The 17491-nt window shown below is 40.7% G+C and overlaps 1 protein-coding gene across 3 annotated transcripts; it reads right to left on the bottom strand.

Annotated features, from left to right (window-relative positions):
- Positions 1 to 279: 279 nt before the first annotated feature.
- Positions 280 to 17119, bottom strand: mapk14a (mitogen-activated protein kinase 14a). 3 transcript variants are annotated; one of them, XM_015967760.3, is made up of 12 exons: positions 16773 to 17119; positions 14967 to 15096; positions 14816 to 14874; positions 6466 to 6577; positions 3631 to 3660; positions 3357 to 3404; positions 3170 to 3284; positions 3021 to 3092; positions 2403 to 2482; positions 1306 to 1384; positions 1055 to 1228; positions 280 to 964 (listed from the first exon to the last, which is right to left on the bottom strand). In XM_015967760.3, exons 1-12 carry the CDS (start codon positions 16889 to 16891, stop codon positions 900 to 902), a joined length of 1083 nt encoding a protein of 360 aa, XP_015823246.1. In that variant the 5' UTR covers positions 16892 to 17119; the 3' UTR covers positions 280 to 899. The 3 variants fall into 3 exon arrangements, with proteins under 3 accessions (XP_015823246.1, XP_054601848.1, XP_015823247.1); XM_015967761.3 differs by lacking the exon at positions 2403 to 2482 and adding an exon at positions 2033 to 2112 and having other exon boundaries at positions 668 to 964; XM_054745873.2 differs by having other exon boundaries at positions 3170 to 3404.
- Between the last annotated feature and the right edge of the window lie 372 nt (positions 17120 to 17491).

The raw sequence follows: 17491 nt of genomic DNA, 5'->3' as shown, positions 1-17491 counted from the left end.
CACCTAAAGCAGTATAAATACAAATCCCTCCTTTACAGTTCATTCATTCATTAAAGGTTAAAGCATAACACTTATAAATCTCTGTAAACCAACACCACACTAAATATATTCATGTATGCCAATGCTGATAACTTTAAAAACAAAAACAAATCTCAAACTATGTTTACATATTTTGAGCAGAAAAAATTTTCACAAATATTTTTCTTTTCATTGTTAAAGAGCATGTTTAATCAGTAGAGGCTCAGATTCTGTTGAGTAAGAACTTCACCAAACATTAAAGCAATAAATCTAAATTAAATTCAGTTGGCAGGCTCAAAATTTCAGGGATGACAACAGACATGTCCTGAATCACATCCCACCTGCTTCCAGGAGGAACCGATCCAGTTAAAGTCATTATCTTTTCAAATCCACAAGATGTTGATTTTTAAAAAAGGCAACAAAGTGAACCAATGCTGTGAGCTTGAGCAGGTGTGTGATAGATTAGCATATTCCTTATTCAAAAAAGCTTATTCATAAATTACTGACAAAAACACACACACACACACAAAGCAGCACAGATATAGGTCCAGGTGTATCAGCATTTCACCATCACAGTGATAAGTCTTCCTTGTTTTGGAGGAAAAATATAAAATTATTTATGGTTTTGGCAAAAAAAAATAAAAATAAAAAAGTGAGATTTTCCAGCTAGAGAACATCAACATTAGTGGTTTATAAAAATAACTTTTACAGCTTTACTGATTTTGGTTTTTATTCTGTGCTGGTAATGACTTCCTGTAAGGTGATCAAAACCACCTCACCGTTTCTTAAATATTGGCTGAACATCTGACAGGCAGTATGATGCGTCTAGAACACTAATGCACATGCTAAAAGGCTGTGGTTGAAGCAGGTGGCTCATCTCATTACTCCATCTCATCCTCGTCCACAACCGGCGGCTCAAAACTACACATCTCCTCGTAGGTTAATCCTACAAGAAACAAGAACATTTTATGCAATTTAAGTATCAAGATTCTTGACAACCAGGGGTTACAGCAAATGATTATGTAAAATGACGTACTTCTCCACTCGTCAATCTTCAGATCTTGGCTCTCAAAACTCTGGTCCAATGGTTCCGCTTCAGGCTCGTCGTCCGGGTCGTGGTACTGAGCAAAGTACGGGTGGGTCAGCGCCTCGGCAGCAGTTATCCTCCGGTCTGTGTCCAGGACCAGCATTTTCTCCAGAAGGTCCACAGCTGAAACGGTAACACACAGATAGAACTGAATCACTGTCAGTCTACTCCCAAAATAAATGGATTTTATTTTGTATTACCTAGTGGGTTGGCACCAATGAACACATCTGCAAAGTTCCTCTTGGTCATGTTTGGCAAAGAGCTGACGTAATTCCTGGCCTGAGGAAATACACCAGTACAAAAAAAAATCCTACATCAAATCAAATCTAATTAGCAGCATGGATTATTCTCCTTTGTATTCCTATAAAAAACAATAGTTAAACAATAGATTAAATTTCATTCAGTTTTCTTCAAAAATTCTTGCAGAAACAAAATATACAAAAACATAAAATGTGAAGGAAAACGGAAAGAAGCGCTCAGAAAAACTTCTCTTTAAAAACAGAAAATCCTCATTAGGAAACCACAATCGCCACACAGGAATCTTTCAGCAGCACTTTCACTTTCATCACAATGTCAGCACTGCTCTTAGGAAAAACACGTGTCACAGCTGCATGCTGCAAGCATGTCAAACACCACACAACTGCAGTAACAGAGCTAGAAAGGATCAGACAGGGGTCATGTTTTAACCCCATGATTGTTGCATCACTGAGGCTCCAGTTAGTGATTTGGTTCAGTCTAGAGCCAAATGCTGACTATTACCACTGGATGCTGAAGCTCCTCATTTTACACTCAGCAAGCAGCTCATAGGCAAGTAAAAGCAGAAAAAGATGATTCATCAATGCAAAATGTTAATGGCCAAGAGCAGAGCAGCAAACCGTGGCCTACCCCTCGCTCCATGTAAAGAAAGCAGCTGTGGGTCCTTCTCACCTCATGGCTGGGCATCCTGTTTATTAGAGTCACCGGGGGCGTTCCTGTCAGACGCATTATCTGTTGAAGCTGGTTTATATCTACAAAGCTCGTGTCAAGGGCAGTATAGCAACAGAGCAGAGGTGATTAAGAAGTTTGTTTCTCAACCCAACATATTTGCGACCCAACTCCTGGTGCAGCACGATGCTGCGATGAGAAACAAACTTCAAGCTTTAGAAGACAAAGCAATCAGTCATTAGGAGGCATTCTCACAGCAAACACCTTATTCATGAGAGAGAGAGAGAAATCATGCCATCAGACCTATTAAGCTGCACAGCAAAGGGCCAGGTTTGGAGGCAAAGAGGAAAACTGCACGGTTTTGGGAACTCACAGTCTCTGAAGTGATTTTGTCCAAAAGCTCTTGGCCTGGTCTCCCAACGAGCGTCATGATTAACTTCAACTGATCAATGTCTACCAGCAGATGGTAAAGGAAGACCAGATGATGGATGAAGGGGGATTTATGCTGACCTGCTGGTTCCTCCTGCATCCTTTACAGTAGAAATGTTTGACACCGAGTTACATTTAGATCAAGCTGCAGACAGGGACGATGAACGAAGCCCGTGGAGGGGGAAGAGGAGATTTATAGCAACAGTTTTCACAGCAGCAGACGTTGGAACACAAGTTCAGACGTTGACCAGGAAACACAGCCAGCAGGAGAGTGATATATAAGCAAGTGTGAGCAGAGGCTTGTTTGAAACAACAGAAGCACACAGAAAATATGGACCAAAGCCAGAGAAGCTCACTAAGACGATGTAGAAAGATCACAGTAAAGGTTATGACTGGAAACATGTGCCACCACTGTTCCAGTTCTCAAATGTAAATGGCTTCAGGCAGCACCAAGAAAACCAGGCTTTCACAAGAAGATGGAACAAAAACGTGCTACGTTGCCAATATCTGCTTAATCTGCTCCAGCTTTCAACGCTGCGCAGAACCCAAATGGAAAAGATACGGTCTGTGCCAGGAAACAGAGGTCTTCCAGTGAGAAGCTCTGCCATGATGCACCCCACTGACCAAATATCCACTGAAACACACAGAAGGGACACCAACATTAGAACGCACAACGACATAGAAGGGAATTGGTTTTAAAATGTCCCCTACCAGTCATGTTGTAATGCATCCAGTTCAACATGATCTCTGGGGCCCGATACCAACGGGTAGCCACGTAGCCGGTCATCTCGTCATCCGTGTGTCGGGCCAAGCCAAAGTCCAGAATCTGAGTGGTATTTACACTTAGAAAATGCACCAGCCTTACATGAAAGTTGATGTTTTGGATGCATTCTCCTACCTTCAGCTCACAGTCTTCATTCACAGCCAGGTTGCTTGGTTTCAAATCCTGCAGGAAGAACGCACCGGGTGTCAAAGTTTAGCTAACGGTAAATTGGTCATCTTGGGGGGAAAAAACAGGGTATTAGAAATTAAATCATGTTTTTTTTTTTTCACAATTAACACAAAGTCTCATATCTCCCAACTTTTTATATTTGCACAGAATCGTGACAGCCAAATACGAGGACCATAAACCTCTAAGCAGCATCGGTAAAACAACAGCCAGAGACACTTACTCTGTGAATGATGTCTGCTGAGTGGATGTACTGCAGAGAGAGAGGAATTTACATCAGTCTGGATTGATTAAAAAAAAAAAGGCCTGAAGCACAGAGTCTGAATGACAAAAAAAATCAATGATTCATCTCCTTTCCTACTTTAAAAAACATTAAATAATCAGTTTTATTTTTGTCTATTAGGCCAGCAATAACTGCCCAACAGCTTTAAAAAATCCCTAAGCCTGTTTTAAATCTATGAAACAATATTTAATATCTATAAACCCTAAAAAGCTGCAAGATATTTTGATCTGAAAGTTCCATCTTAAAAGATTTTATTCTGCATCGTAGGAAGAGTTTTAAACATCTCAAGGAAAAACAGTGAACTCCACCCTTCCAGCACGGCTGTGCATGCATCGTTCCTAAATAAACACAATAACCTCCTGCTGCTGTCACCTGGGAGGACAGAAGGAGGAGTGTCGGTAAACATCTGCGGAAACTTAAAGCCAACGACTGTGAAACAGGATTCGCTTTGGGATGAAACAAAGAAATGAAACTAAACTCTGGGCCACAAAGATGCTGATGGCAACAACTCGAGTGTTTGGAGGAAAGCAGTTCAGAACCTGAGGGACTGGTTAAGCCTGCGATAAAACCTAAAAGACCAACACGAACATTTCAGCGTAACGATTGTTTATTTTATATGCATCCTATATTAACACTTTAGTATTTTAGTCCTAGCAGTTTTCTAAGGCCATGTTGTGACGTCACCTTATAACGAACTCTGACCCAACGCCGTTTTCATTTAAATTGAACTATTTATTTATGTATACATCATTTCAGGATCGGGGGGTGTTACAGAATGTGAGTTTAGAACATCGAGGCTTTCCTGATAAATCCCTGCTTGACAAAGCGCTCCCCTTCCCTCCAAGTTTCGCCGGCTCCATGTACGGTTCTCAGGTGGATCCAATCCCCTGTAATTCAAGCGAGGCTCACACGCGTCCATAGACAGCCCGTTAATCGATGCTAGATAAACGAGAATGGAAGGACAGAGACTCGTTTTTCTCCCAGACAGAGGAAGAATTATTCAATCATTCCTACGAGGACTACAAAGATATCAGAACTAAAACAGAGACTACCAGTTGCTTGATTAAAGCTGTGTAACTGGCATTAAAACGCTCAGCGTTTACATGTTTCCATGGCAATGCCAGATGTCCCCTTCAGCTCCTGTTCCTCCACTTATTTTATTCAAGTTTTCATCATTTATGTGTCGTTTTCGTGTTCGGTTCCAGAGTCTGGATGTTTAGAAACTGGAGCACTTTGTTTTTGCTGAGCAGCTATGACTTTTAAGAATACGTTCATGGAGGTCATGTGACCCAAAAGTAATTGCTGTACACCGTTACATCACAAACATTCATCTTTCATATTACACACACAAAGGTAAAGGCATCACGTGTAATTTAGAACAAAGATTACCGTGTTTGACACGTGTCACCAGAGTACATGTTGTTAAAATATATAATCACATCATCAATAAAGTATTTCATATTACATATGTATTATGCTAGTAGCTGTAAGGTAGTTTAAGGCTATTTTAGCATATTCATAAAGAGGACAGCATGTTAATTATATGGGTCCATCAGATACAAAAGCTGACATATAATTATACTTATTAATAATGATGACATCAGGAGCAACATCAGTGGAATGAAACGCTCCTGGCTGCAAATGAGGATCAAATACAAAGAATGTTAAGATAAATCCAATTAGAGCTCAATTTTAAAAGTTTTAAACTCCACATTTATTAACTCATTTGCTGCCAGCGTTTCTCACCATTTTTACTGTTTTTTTAAGCCACAGAACGTTGCGTGCTAGGAGGATGTCGACGCCAAAACCACCAAAACAAAGCGGAGACTCACCTCTTACATCAGGAAGAATCCGCACGTTTCGAGCGTTATCCGTTCTTTACTAATCCGTTGTCGAATTGTGATCGGCAGAAGCTTTTCTGGTTTGTGCCTCACTTTTTTTACAGCAGTGGCCCAAAACAATCTCCTAACACATGGATTATCTGCTTCCTGATCACGTGACGTGTGACGTATGCGGATGAAGATCAGCTTTAGAGCTGAGATGTTTGTTCTCACAATGCAGGGGCTCGTTCCGATGCCCACACAGTAAAAAAAATGCAAATGACGACTTGGCAGTGAATGAGTTAATAATTTAGCCATCAAAAGCAAAGCTGCAGCCGCCGCTGTGGGCCAGCAGTGTCGCTAATTCACCACTTCGTTATTGCCAGCCTCGTCCAATCATATTCACCAAACTTCAGCAAACCAAGCTGCAAGCCTGCCACTGAGCAGGTTTGTTCTCCAGCATGTGTTACCAATACCATAGTGAATGGGAGGGGCTTCAGGCTAGCCACGTCCGTAAAGCCGATTTTGGGGCAGTTAAACCAGGATTTTCAAAAGAAAGTCTGGTTTTGGGGATTGGTTCGTTTTCTGGAACAGCCCCCAGATCCAAACTCAAGGCAGTTGTATTCCATCACTTTCATATAATTGTAAATTAATCAAGACGCTGTAATCACTTCAATGTCAGCCCCACCCAAAGCTAGCACAGCACAGCTCCATTATAAAGTCGCTTTGATTTGACATTTTTGTGTTAGCAGTTTTCGGCCCATGAGGTCACAGCTCAGTAAAACGTGGTGGCCCGGAGCAGCTGAAGAGGACGGAACCAGGTAGAATGTTTCACAATGAGGCCAAAAGAAATGCTCAGGTTTTGTTGCTGCTAGATTTCCAGTTATACGGTTTTAAATTGATATTTATGCAACTGTAAACAAAAAGGCAATTTGCCAAAAATAAATAACCCCACCTTTAATCCTCGGAGGATCTGATAAATGAGGAACTGCACGTGGTCATCTGTGAGTCGTTGACATTTCACAATGTTGTTGACATCTGCTCCCATCAGGTGAGTCACAAGATACCTGGCAATCACAGGGGTTTAAATTCACATCAATATTTCTAGGACTCATACGAAGCCAGATGGGTTTAAAATGAAGTAATTTGCTCTGTGAAGCTAATTTTACTTGTTTTATTTGCAGCCTGAAGCTAATTTTCCACATAAATTGGATTTGGTGCAACTTCTCTTCATTTTCACTTCTCTCCAAAGGTACTAAAAGGTCAAGCCCTTAACAAATGGAATGTCACAGAGTAAACACACTAGACGAATGAGCTTAATGGGGCTGCATCAGCAGATATTTACATCTAATCCCAGAGCGGTTTAAAATAACCAACAGCATGACAGACAACAACAGAAAAGCAATAATGGAGGCAAAACTCAGAGGCCTCTGCTTCTGCAAAGTTCATGAATCTTTTATTCTCACAGAAAGTTGAGAATGAGGGCTTAAAATAGGAGTTTTGCATGATTTAACAGTGGATACACTGGGACAGATGCTCTCAAAAGTTCACCCGCCTTGGAAAAAAGCATATAAATAGTGACCTCTGTTTTCCCCTCTTGCGTAAAAGCAGCGGGGACATGCCAGGAGAACCACTGGTGCTTAGCTCCTGCAGAAACTCGCTTTTTATCTATTTGTAATTTAGGAACAAGATTATTGTCACTTAGAGCACCTACGTTTTCTTTATATGTTGCAGTATCTCCGACAGATTCACTAATTCTTCCTCCATATGAACTCTGTAACCCTCAGCTAAATAATACTGAGCTAATCTTGGAGGAAGATTGGGTTTTTCAGGCCAATCAAAGTCGTCGTTTCTAAAAGAGGTTAAGAGTTTCTATTAGGAGCAGCAGACTAGTTAACATGTTTCTGTAATAGATAAATTAGATTTCTCTCATTTATTTGACCCTTACAAACTTACAGAGTAGTTGGGTTTTATGGCAGCCCTAAAAGTTTTTCTTTTTAGCAACAGTTTCCTGAGAGTTCTGCTTCAAAGAGCAAGAGAAGCATCATTTACACTCCTGTCTCTTGTAAGCACAGCCCCAAGGTATGGGTCCAGATCAGCCCTACACATCACTGTAGGGCCTTCATTTGTTCTCTCTTTGGGTGAGAGGATTCAAGTGGAATATATAGAGTGTGGGGGCCTCTGCTGAGCAGGACTCACTCCTGAGGCTGCTTTGGGAAGAGCCTCTGTGACGATCTCCTCATTTCGATATTGCAATATTGAAATTAAACCCTTTTGATTGAATCATGGACTGCTTTCTCACTATTTTATTAAGTCTCTAAAAGAAATTTCACATCATTTCAAACCTGAAACATCAAATCGGATGGAGGCAAATAGGAGTTCTTACACATTGGAACATTTTATTGATCCATCTCTGGAAGCTTATTTCAACATGACCTGACAACCAAGAGCTAGTTGGAAAGACAAAACTGACAAAAAACGATAAATAAATATGATGTGCCACCTTTGAGTGTGACTACACCGAAAACAAAATCATGTGTGGCGACCAGACGGTAATCTTTAGTCCATTTGTGATTGGGCCACGATTGAGAGATTAAATAGATGTTATGAGCGAGTTTCACCTTTGGCCTACCTTCCTTAATATTGCATTATTAATGACCAATATTTTAAACTGTTCTATAACCATTTACATGCATGCTTGCTTAGTGTGAGGATTGCTGTGAAGACACCGACAGTCAGCAGAGGTGTGACCAAGTCACTTGTATGCAAGTCGCAAGTCTTTCCAGTCAAGTCTCGAGTCAAGTCCAAGTCAAAGACAGCCAAGTCCAAGTAGAGTCCAAAGTCAATGATCTGGAAGTCCAAGTCAAGTCCAACTCCTTAACTTTGAATTTTTTAAGTCGTAATCAAGTCATCTGTCCAACTTCAATTTAATGATGACGATAATAAATAAACTCCAGAAATAAAGCTTCTTAAAGCTTCAATTATTTGCACAAACAAGCAAGAAGTGCAACTGAAACCGATTATAAACAAAGTGCTGCTGCATTTAGCAGTACGAGATCAAACCCAGAACCAAGGACGATTTATGATTTTTGTCCATGTCGTGCCACTTTTGTGCTAAAATATCAAATATGCTCATGTCATCATCAAGTCAACAGATGCAAGTCGATTCAAGTCGCAAGTCATTGACATTCAAGTCCGAGTCAAGTCTTTATAGATTTTATCAAGTCAAGTCATAAGTCATTAAAATAATGACTCGAGTCTGACTCAAGTCCAAGTCATGTGACTCGAGTCCACACCTCTGCTAGTCAGTGACTCGATGGACTTTGCTGGGTTCCTTATATAGGAAACTTTTTACTGATTGGCTTAATGAACTGACCTGTATTGGAATGTTTACTATGTGAAGTGCCTTGAGACGACTCTTGTCTTGATTTGGCGCTACATAAATAAACTTGAATTGAACTTATGTCTGATATCAAAGAATAGATTATTTAGTAGCGACCAATAACACATGAAGCAAAACGGTCCAAAGAAGAAACGACTGTCCACGTAAAATACATCCCATCAACAACTTTTAGGGACGCTCCATTCCCATCACGTGATCTGAAATGGGGCCCAATCCTGTCATTTAAAAAAATAAATAAAATAATCTGGAGAAAAGAATCAGATTTAGCCTTTAAAAACAACAAACATGACATTTTGAATTCATCCTAAGATAAAGATTTTTAAATGGGGTAACAATGACGTAGTTTTTATTTCATAACTTGGGAGTCAAACTCCAGTCCTGTTGCTGATATTCTGCATCTTTTTGTTGTTTCCCGGTTCCAACACAGTTGATTCACCTGTGCAGCAGCTCATCAAGCTTTCCAGAAGCCTGTTAATTACCTGCTGATTGAAATCAGGTGTGTTGAAACAGGAAAAAAAAAACGTGTGGGATAGCGGCCCTCACACAGGTTTGACACCTGTGCATCAATATTAGGGCTGGGGGTAAACGATTATTTTTAAAACGATTATTCTGACGATTATTTTATCGAATAGTCGACTATTCTAATGACTATTTAGAAAATTAATCTAATGATTATTTTTCTATTGCACAATTAACAAAAACCAGAAAATCTCAAATAAATTCCTCAAAAAAATTGATAAATTCTTACTGTAAGAGAATAAACACTACAGGCCTTCCATTTTGTATAACACTGCTTTTATTGTGTTGGTTGGTTATGTTCTGGTGACGTGTAGAACTTGGGAGTGCAGGCTGCTGCCTGAGAGGTGGTAGAAGATGGTGTCTCCATGCTGCTTTGTTTTGGTCACTTATGTGCATGAGGCGAGTGGTCTTACGGGTTAAACCAAACTCAGGTGATATTTTAAACTAAACCGAAAACCCACAACACTCTAAATGTAATAAAAGGGAGATCTACACCACAAAAAAGATTAACTCTAAACCAAAACGTAACAGCTTATCCCAACGTAAGAAGCTGTTAGCGAAGATGCTAACAGTAGCTTTACCAACATTAAGTTCAAGTTACCAAGTTTAAATAAACCAAAAACACCCAGCAGCAAACAGACCAGCACGGAGGAGAGACTGCTACCACCAAAACAGCTCTCCTCATGTCTGAAAGAAGCTCCTTTATGAAGGGAGAAACGCTCCCGGTGATGTCCTACATCTGCGATAGACATGAAGCAGCGCATCTGACCCCGGAAGTTGTTGTCCGTTGCCGGGAGACGAAGGGGCAAAACAGGAAAATAATCTAGTAGTGGACGGACGTTGTTCCGGGTCTTCGGTATTTGGCGGAGATGTTAGTGAAGGCGGAGAAGAGGGCGAACTACAGGAAAAACAGGCAGATTCCTCCTCTATTTACAAACTCCTGGGGATGCAACAAGTGGGCGCGGTGCGTCGACTTCCGGATCTGACGTCGACAAATTTTTAGAATCGAGCCGTCGACTTCGTCGAGGCTTCGCTACAGCCCTAATCAATATATTTGTTTCTTGTACAAAAAAACAATTTATGGCCGGCAGGAATTCAGATAAGATGCACCTGTTAGCAAGCAGGCTAATGCAGAGCTAACATGTCTCCACAGGAGAGCTAAAATATCTTCAGCTTGGTTTGGTGGCGTTTTAAACCGGACAGCGAAGGCTGAGCAACAGCCACTTGTAATATGTGCATACTGATCATTCAACATGCAGGAAATAACACAGCTCTATGAGTCGCTGCTTTCAAACAAACTACTTTCACTTCGGCTTTTCACCTCAGGCATCAACAAAGCAAATCACTGGTCTCCATTAATTCCCAGTTTGCCATTAACAGACCCAGTTCACCGCAAACTCAAGACAAAAACGCAAAACCGTCAGACCGAGAAAGATACGCTAAGAAAGAGAAATTGCCAATAGACGGCAAACATCAGGTTTTCTTAAGTCTGCTGTAGCACTAGAGCTGCCCCAGTAGCTAAAGGTGTTATGCAGGGAAACGTTCTACCTGACGAAACTCTGCGTGCCTGCACCGTCACACGAATGCTAATCGCTCAACAACTTCAAATATGAGCAACGCTGCTACTTTTAAAAACGTTCATAATACTAGCATGTTTATAATCAATGCACTTTCTAAACAAGTGAAAGTAAAGCTTAAAGAAAAACTTGGATGTGCTTTTCTTCCTATTTTAATGCTTTCCTAAAAATCAGATCGGGACTCGTATTGGCAGGTGGTCAGAATCAAATGACTCAGAATTGGATCGGGAGCAAAAAGAAGTGATGGAAACATCTCTACTATTTTTTTATTAATAATTTTTTGTTTCCTATCCATCAAATAAAGTAACTAGAAGATGAATAGGATCTGGGTCGGTAACTGAAAGAAACTGAACTGGGAATCCCCACAAAACAACTATTCATAGAATGATTGTTTACACCTGCGTTACATTTGAGAATTACTTGAGCAGACATTAAAGGACATAAATCGACATGCAGCATTTCCTTTTCTGCATATGTAGAGATGAAAACCAACAAGCACTCAGGTGCTCCATGGAAACCAGATACATGGAAACAGACTGGATTCTCCCGTTAGAACATTACAAGATGTCCATAAGCTTTCATGTTTTTCCTCCTTCCTTCAGTTCCACGGACGATGATTGCTTCAAGATATTAGCCAGAGGCAAAATTCCTTTGAATGGCATGTGTAAAGAAGTATTAAAACCTCAGATGAAAAAGGTTTCTGGATTTTCGTGACTGGAATTTTAAGAAAATCTGATGTTTTTTACTGGCGCGGGAAAAACAGAAACTAACTTCCGGTCTAAGCCCTGGGCAGCTGGTGACGTTTCACAAGGTGCTCTGCTGAAACAGCGATAGTAAGCAACGCCTGACTCCGGTGTTTCTGCGTTAGCGTTATAGCAGAGAACAATGTGTCATCAGTCAGGTGAAGCTTCTGAAGCCTCTACTAGTCTGGCAGATTTGTTTTTATCTCTCTGGGATATGGCGGTAAGAACGGACATTGGATTACCGGAGACGTTCAACCGAACTCCGTGCCCTGCAGCTGGATATCAGAACCGGAGGTGCAGACTAGGGATGCACCGATCAGGTTTTTTGCTGCCGATCACCGATACCGATATCAAAGAATGCTGATCACCGATACCGATCACGTGGATTGGCCAGAAATTTTCGACAACATTATAATGAGTGCTACAAACTACATAATCTGGGAATAAAGGAAATGTGACCTAATCTAAAATAGTCTGTATTAGGGCTGTCACGGTGTGAAAATTTAACCTCACGGTTATTGTGACCAAAATTACCACGGTTTTCGGTATTATCGCGGTATTTTTTTTAAACGTGCTACATTTTCACACAACTAAATAAACCCTGTATGTCAGGAAATATTGTCCTCAGTTTGTGTCTAAATTTAGCCTAAAATTAGTTATTTTGTAATTATGTTGTTTATTTGTTTACATTTTTCCCCTTTAGCCTTTAAAATACCAATATTTGTCCATAACTTCTTATTTTATGTCTGTTTGATGTCATCATTTTAAATATATTAGACCAGATGATACTCAGTACTCCAGTAGCCTTCTAATCAGATACTTTTTTACCCTTACTTGAGTAATAAACCCTATATCAGGAAAGTATTGTCCTCGGTTTGTGTCCTTCCAGTGAGCTTTGCAGATGTGGGAAAATGTCATCAGGCAGTAATCATTGTTAAATTCATAATTATTCTCGGAGGGAGACCAACTCTTATCTGCCCCTGGGAGCCCCGTAATGCATAGCGTCATTTCAACATGGGGGTGTCCGCGACACGGTATATATGCAGGTAGCGGCGCTGCGGCTGCTTTATAGAGCGACTCGTTGCGTTCTCCCTCAACCCAAAGCCTCGGATCACGCATTTTAGCTAAAACGCTAACGTTAGCTTGCCTTGCGTTGACTGTAGAGTTGTGGGTGATGGTCATGCAGATGTGTCATGAGATTTGAAGCGTTGCTGCCTTTCACAGACACTTTTTCTGCTCGCGCTGCAAACAGGATAGCCGTACGTCCGTCTTCTATAAACTCCCTCGGCATTCTTCAGATATCTAAAACATGCCCGTACTTCCCACTTTGTCTTCTTTGAGGGATAATAAATGTCCTGAGCGCTGCCGTCTCCTCCTTTGACCATTATTTCAGCTTTAGCTTCAAGAAAGTTTTGTTGTAAACAATGCGCGCATGTGCCGCCGGCAACTTCAGCCGATGATACGGTGGCTGGTAAGGGTCACCGCGCCTACACCGCAGCCACGGTAAACCCACCAAGATAATATAGTTTTTTAAAAAACAAGACGGTTATTATTATTGTCAACTTTTTTTTTTTTACTGGGGTTTACGCTACACTGGTTACCGTGACAACCCTACCTGATCGGTTTGCTTTGATCTATTTTGAAAATTCCGATCAAAACCGATAGGGGCGCTATCGGCCGATTACGATCAAATGCCGATCCATCGGTGCATCCCTAGTGCAGACATGCTTTTGGCCGTTTCACTCAGAAAACTCGCCGCCCGATTAGGACACCGGGGAGGATTCTGTTCGTCTTCGGAAACAAAATCGGTACAGTTTGTTAAATATTTCATGTCTGTGCTCCACCGGTAGCTTTCAGTTAAGTTCTCAGCTGATTAGCTCCATCATATTGTCCCAATATAATTCAGTAATCTACAGATGAGTAAAATAACGTGTTGCCAGCTTTACCGCTGTGTGTATTTAATTGATATAACATCGGAAAAAATTTAACCGATTCCTTAGCAGAATAAATCTTCCTGATGCTAACTCGCTAGCTCGGATCGTTGTTTTCTAAGCCAGGATGACACGGAGGTTCTACCGGTCCTATAGGAGGATCTATTGTTGAAAAATGGGGATCATCTTTTAGATTATATCTGTGTGTGTGTGTGCGTGTGTGTGTGCGTGTGTGCGTGTGTGTGTGTGTGTGTGTGTGTGTGTGTGTGTGTGTGCCGTAGCTTTCACAAATTACTTGTTCTTTACCGGAGCCAACACGGTTCGTGCTGCAGCAGTCATGCTAACGGGACTTGCCTGCTGGAGTCCAGAAGTACCGGTGCGGTTCTAAATGGATTTATAGATGTAGGTTATTATTTTAGATCAAACCTATGTCAGTTAAAAATACGTGTAGGACACGGACATATGGCTCAGACCTTTAGCTGCAGCTGTAAACGCAATTTTCTGTTTTAATTAGGAACACGATAGTAAACAAAATATAGTGATTTACCATGCTAGCAACTGCAGCTACCTAGTATGACGTGCGGATGCAAAACACAGTCCTTCAATGCCTGGAGGAGAGAATTTTGGTTTTCTCTAAAGATTTATTACTAAATTCCTTAACGAAATGTAAAACTGAACCCAGTTTGTATTTATATAGATGGTAAAGTGTAGTTATACTGCATTTCTACAATTTTAATGCCGGGTCCGGCCACTACCTTTAAAACCTTTTGCGATGTTGTTTAACCAAAGATAATAGCGCAGGTCTGTGAGTGCTGCACATCTGAGGACTGAGCTGCCATCTAGCTGCTCACTTCCTTTTAGTTGTTTTTTTTTTTACAGCTTTCAACGAATAAAATAATATTTGTTCTGCAGCAACAACATGTTTTAGAAAGCTGGTGATAAAACAACTGTAGTAGCAGCAAAAGTGAGCAAGTAGTAGAGCAGGCTGTCTAAAACAACATTCCTGAGGCTGCTGGTGCAACTCCACGTGCTTCCAAGCACAGCGTGACCCATCTCGACAACAAGTCATTAAAATATGTACAACTAGAGCTGCAATGAGATAATTGTTTCAAAACACACAGACTCAACTTACAGATCAGTGAAGTACTTCAGATGAGTAGCTGGTGTGAAAACATCCAAGAGGCCGATGACCTGCAGAAACACAAAAATTTGTTTTTAAACAAGTATTGGGTGTATCTGTATTTTAACTCCAGAAAAAGCAAAACAAAAAGAAAAGCACCTACATTCTCATGCTTCATGTGTTTAAGCAGCCGCAGCTCTCGGTACGTTCTTTTAGCGTGGATGATGGACTGAAAGGGTCGAGAGAGTTTCTTCACAGCGACATTCATATCCGTCACAGTGTCATACGCAGAGCTGTAAAAACAGGGAGGGGAAGATGTTAAGCTCATATGGTTGTAATTGTTTGTTTTATGCTGATGAAGTAAAGAGTCTCAAATGGCTCAGAATTACCCGAGCTTCCTCTCAAAAGTCTGGGTCTCTAGTCTGGGGTCTGACTGTTTATACTCAAAACGTTAAAGAACAGCGCCATTGTTTTATTTATTTTACTCATGAATAATGTCATTACGAAGAAGATGTGATGCAAAATTCATTATTGGGGACTTAGAAGGCAGCACTATTTCCACTTAGTTGAATAAATAACAGATTTTGTTGACACAAGTCTGCCAGTTATTAATGTTTATCTATTAGATGTTTGCAATAAGACGAACTGCCGAGGACAGCTAAACGAAAAATAAATGAAGCACAGAATGAGTGATTAATAGCACGGTTTCATCTTGTTACTAGGATGTTAAATAGATACATAAATAGGTCAAACATAAATGGCCATGTTCCTTGAAATGCTGCTGCTAAATAAAAATGTGGCATGGCTTTATCACCTTGGTGAGAGATAAGAAACAGAGACATGCCTCTCCTAGAGGATTTAATCAGCTCAGAGTAGATGCCACTTTAGAAACTTTCAGATTATTAAAAAAAACTGGGAACAAACCTGTAAATTTTATTTCATTTGACCCTTTTTATTTTTAAGGTTTACATTTTAGTGATGGCCAGCTTTAAAGGCTGTTGAGTGAAACAAATATGGTGCAAAATAAAGAAACTGTTCTTATCTGCCTTGGAAAAGATAAACGAGCAAACATGAACACTTCTGTTGATGACGGTGTTTGCACTCTAAAATTAAAAAATAGATGGCATTGATAATGTTCTCTTTTTTAAGATTTATCACTAAATGTTAACACCTGAGAAGCTTAGGGTCATCAGTTAAACAAATAGCTGCTTTCCGCTTTCAGTGCACCAGAATCTCAGTAAGGAGGTTTAGTGCTGACTTTATACATTTAAATATGTATTTTTAAGTAAACTCGAGGCTCTCTACTAACACTATTAAAGTATGCAAATGCATAATTTATTTGGGGAGAAAAATTAAACAAATCCCAATCATCCCAATCAAAAGCAAGTAATCAGAGTGTTCCCCTACCTGACCATATCTGTTTGCTTTAATTTGCACAACAAACATCAGCTCATAAGTGAAGTAGTGACCATGTTTTTCTAGTACAACATGAAAACGGTGAATGTTTTATATGTTGTTTATATGTTTTATACTATTTTCTCATACTAAATCCACAGTGGCATTAGTCCTTAGATTAAAAACAAAAAATGAGCTTTGACCTTTTCTCCCACTTTGTAGATGTAAATGCATCTGAGCTGCTAATTTTTATGAGCTCCTTTGTGAATAAGTCATTTTAAATGAGAAGAAACAAGGACTTGTGGTATTTCGAGACACATTATAATCAATTAGACTGAATCTAAAGCAACACGTTTCCATTGCCCGTCTTCCACATTGTTTACATTTGTTGGTGTTTTTGGTCGTCTCCCTGCTCACACTTCCCTGCCCGACATTAGCGAGCAATCAGTCGGAACAAGCTAACCCAAGTTTAGCTTCTGTAGCATCAGCAGGCCTCGTCCCAAATGAATGGAGGTGAACTTAAGTTAACTGACTGCGCACTTTAAACTGAACTTTTACTTAAAATGCCGTTTACCAGACAGTTCCGTAGGCGCCAGAGCCCACCGGGGACAGCTTCTGGTACCGCTCCGGGACTTCCCATATCGTCTTGTTGACCTCCTGCTTGTAGAAGACTGGTCTTTCTTTCTGCGACATTCCTGCAGCGGTCTGCACCACCGAGCGACTTTCTGCCCCGAGGTGGTGGTTAGTTCGAGCCGTGCACAGTCCAACTCCGACCGAGTGTGGAAAAGATGGGCTAAAACTAAAAATCTATCGCCAAGGAGCTTCTCGCAGAATTATGTCTTCGCGTGGCTTTTTCACGTGAGATTGCTGAATAAAGTTGTCTGCACACTTTCAACTCCTCACATTTGTTCCTCCTTGGAGGCGGCGACAAGATGGCGGAGCGGACGGTCGCATCTTAACAGCCTCGCCACATTTAGCCCTATTTAAGACTGTTTTAACTCCACAACTATTGCAAGGAACGTTTCATAGTTTGAAGTCTCGGACTACAAAGCGTATCTACCAACAAAAGGGATTTAAAAAAAGAAGAAAAAAAAAAGCTTGAAGCTATGCCGTCCACAAAACACGAAGGTAAAAACCATAGGTAAAAACACAGTTCCCTCTTCCACTGGCCACAGATGGAGATGGCTAGCAGCAGCAGTATGTTGAGAAAGACCGCTCCTGCAACTCCAACTAAATCTGCAGCTCCCCCTCTCGAGAGATCATAACGGGATCAAATAGAAAGCTCAAACTCGG

This window comes from Nothobranchius furzeri, chromosome 15 (genome assembly GCF_043380555.1).
Source record: "Nothobranchius furzeri strain GRZ-AD chromosome 15, NfurGRZ-RIMD1, whole genome shotgun sequence".
NCBI classification, from domain to species: Eukaryota; Metazoa; Chordata; class Actinopteri; order Cyprinodontiformes; family Nothobranchiidae; genus Nothobranchius; species Nothobranchius furzeri.
Note: the sequence above shows the minus strand (reverse complement) of the source record. Positions and strands in the feature narration are given on the sequence as shown.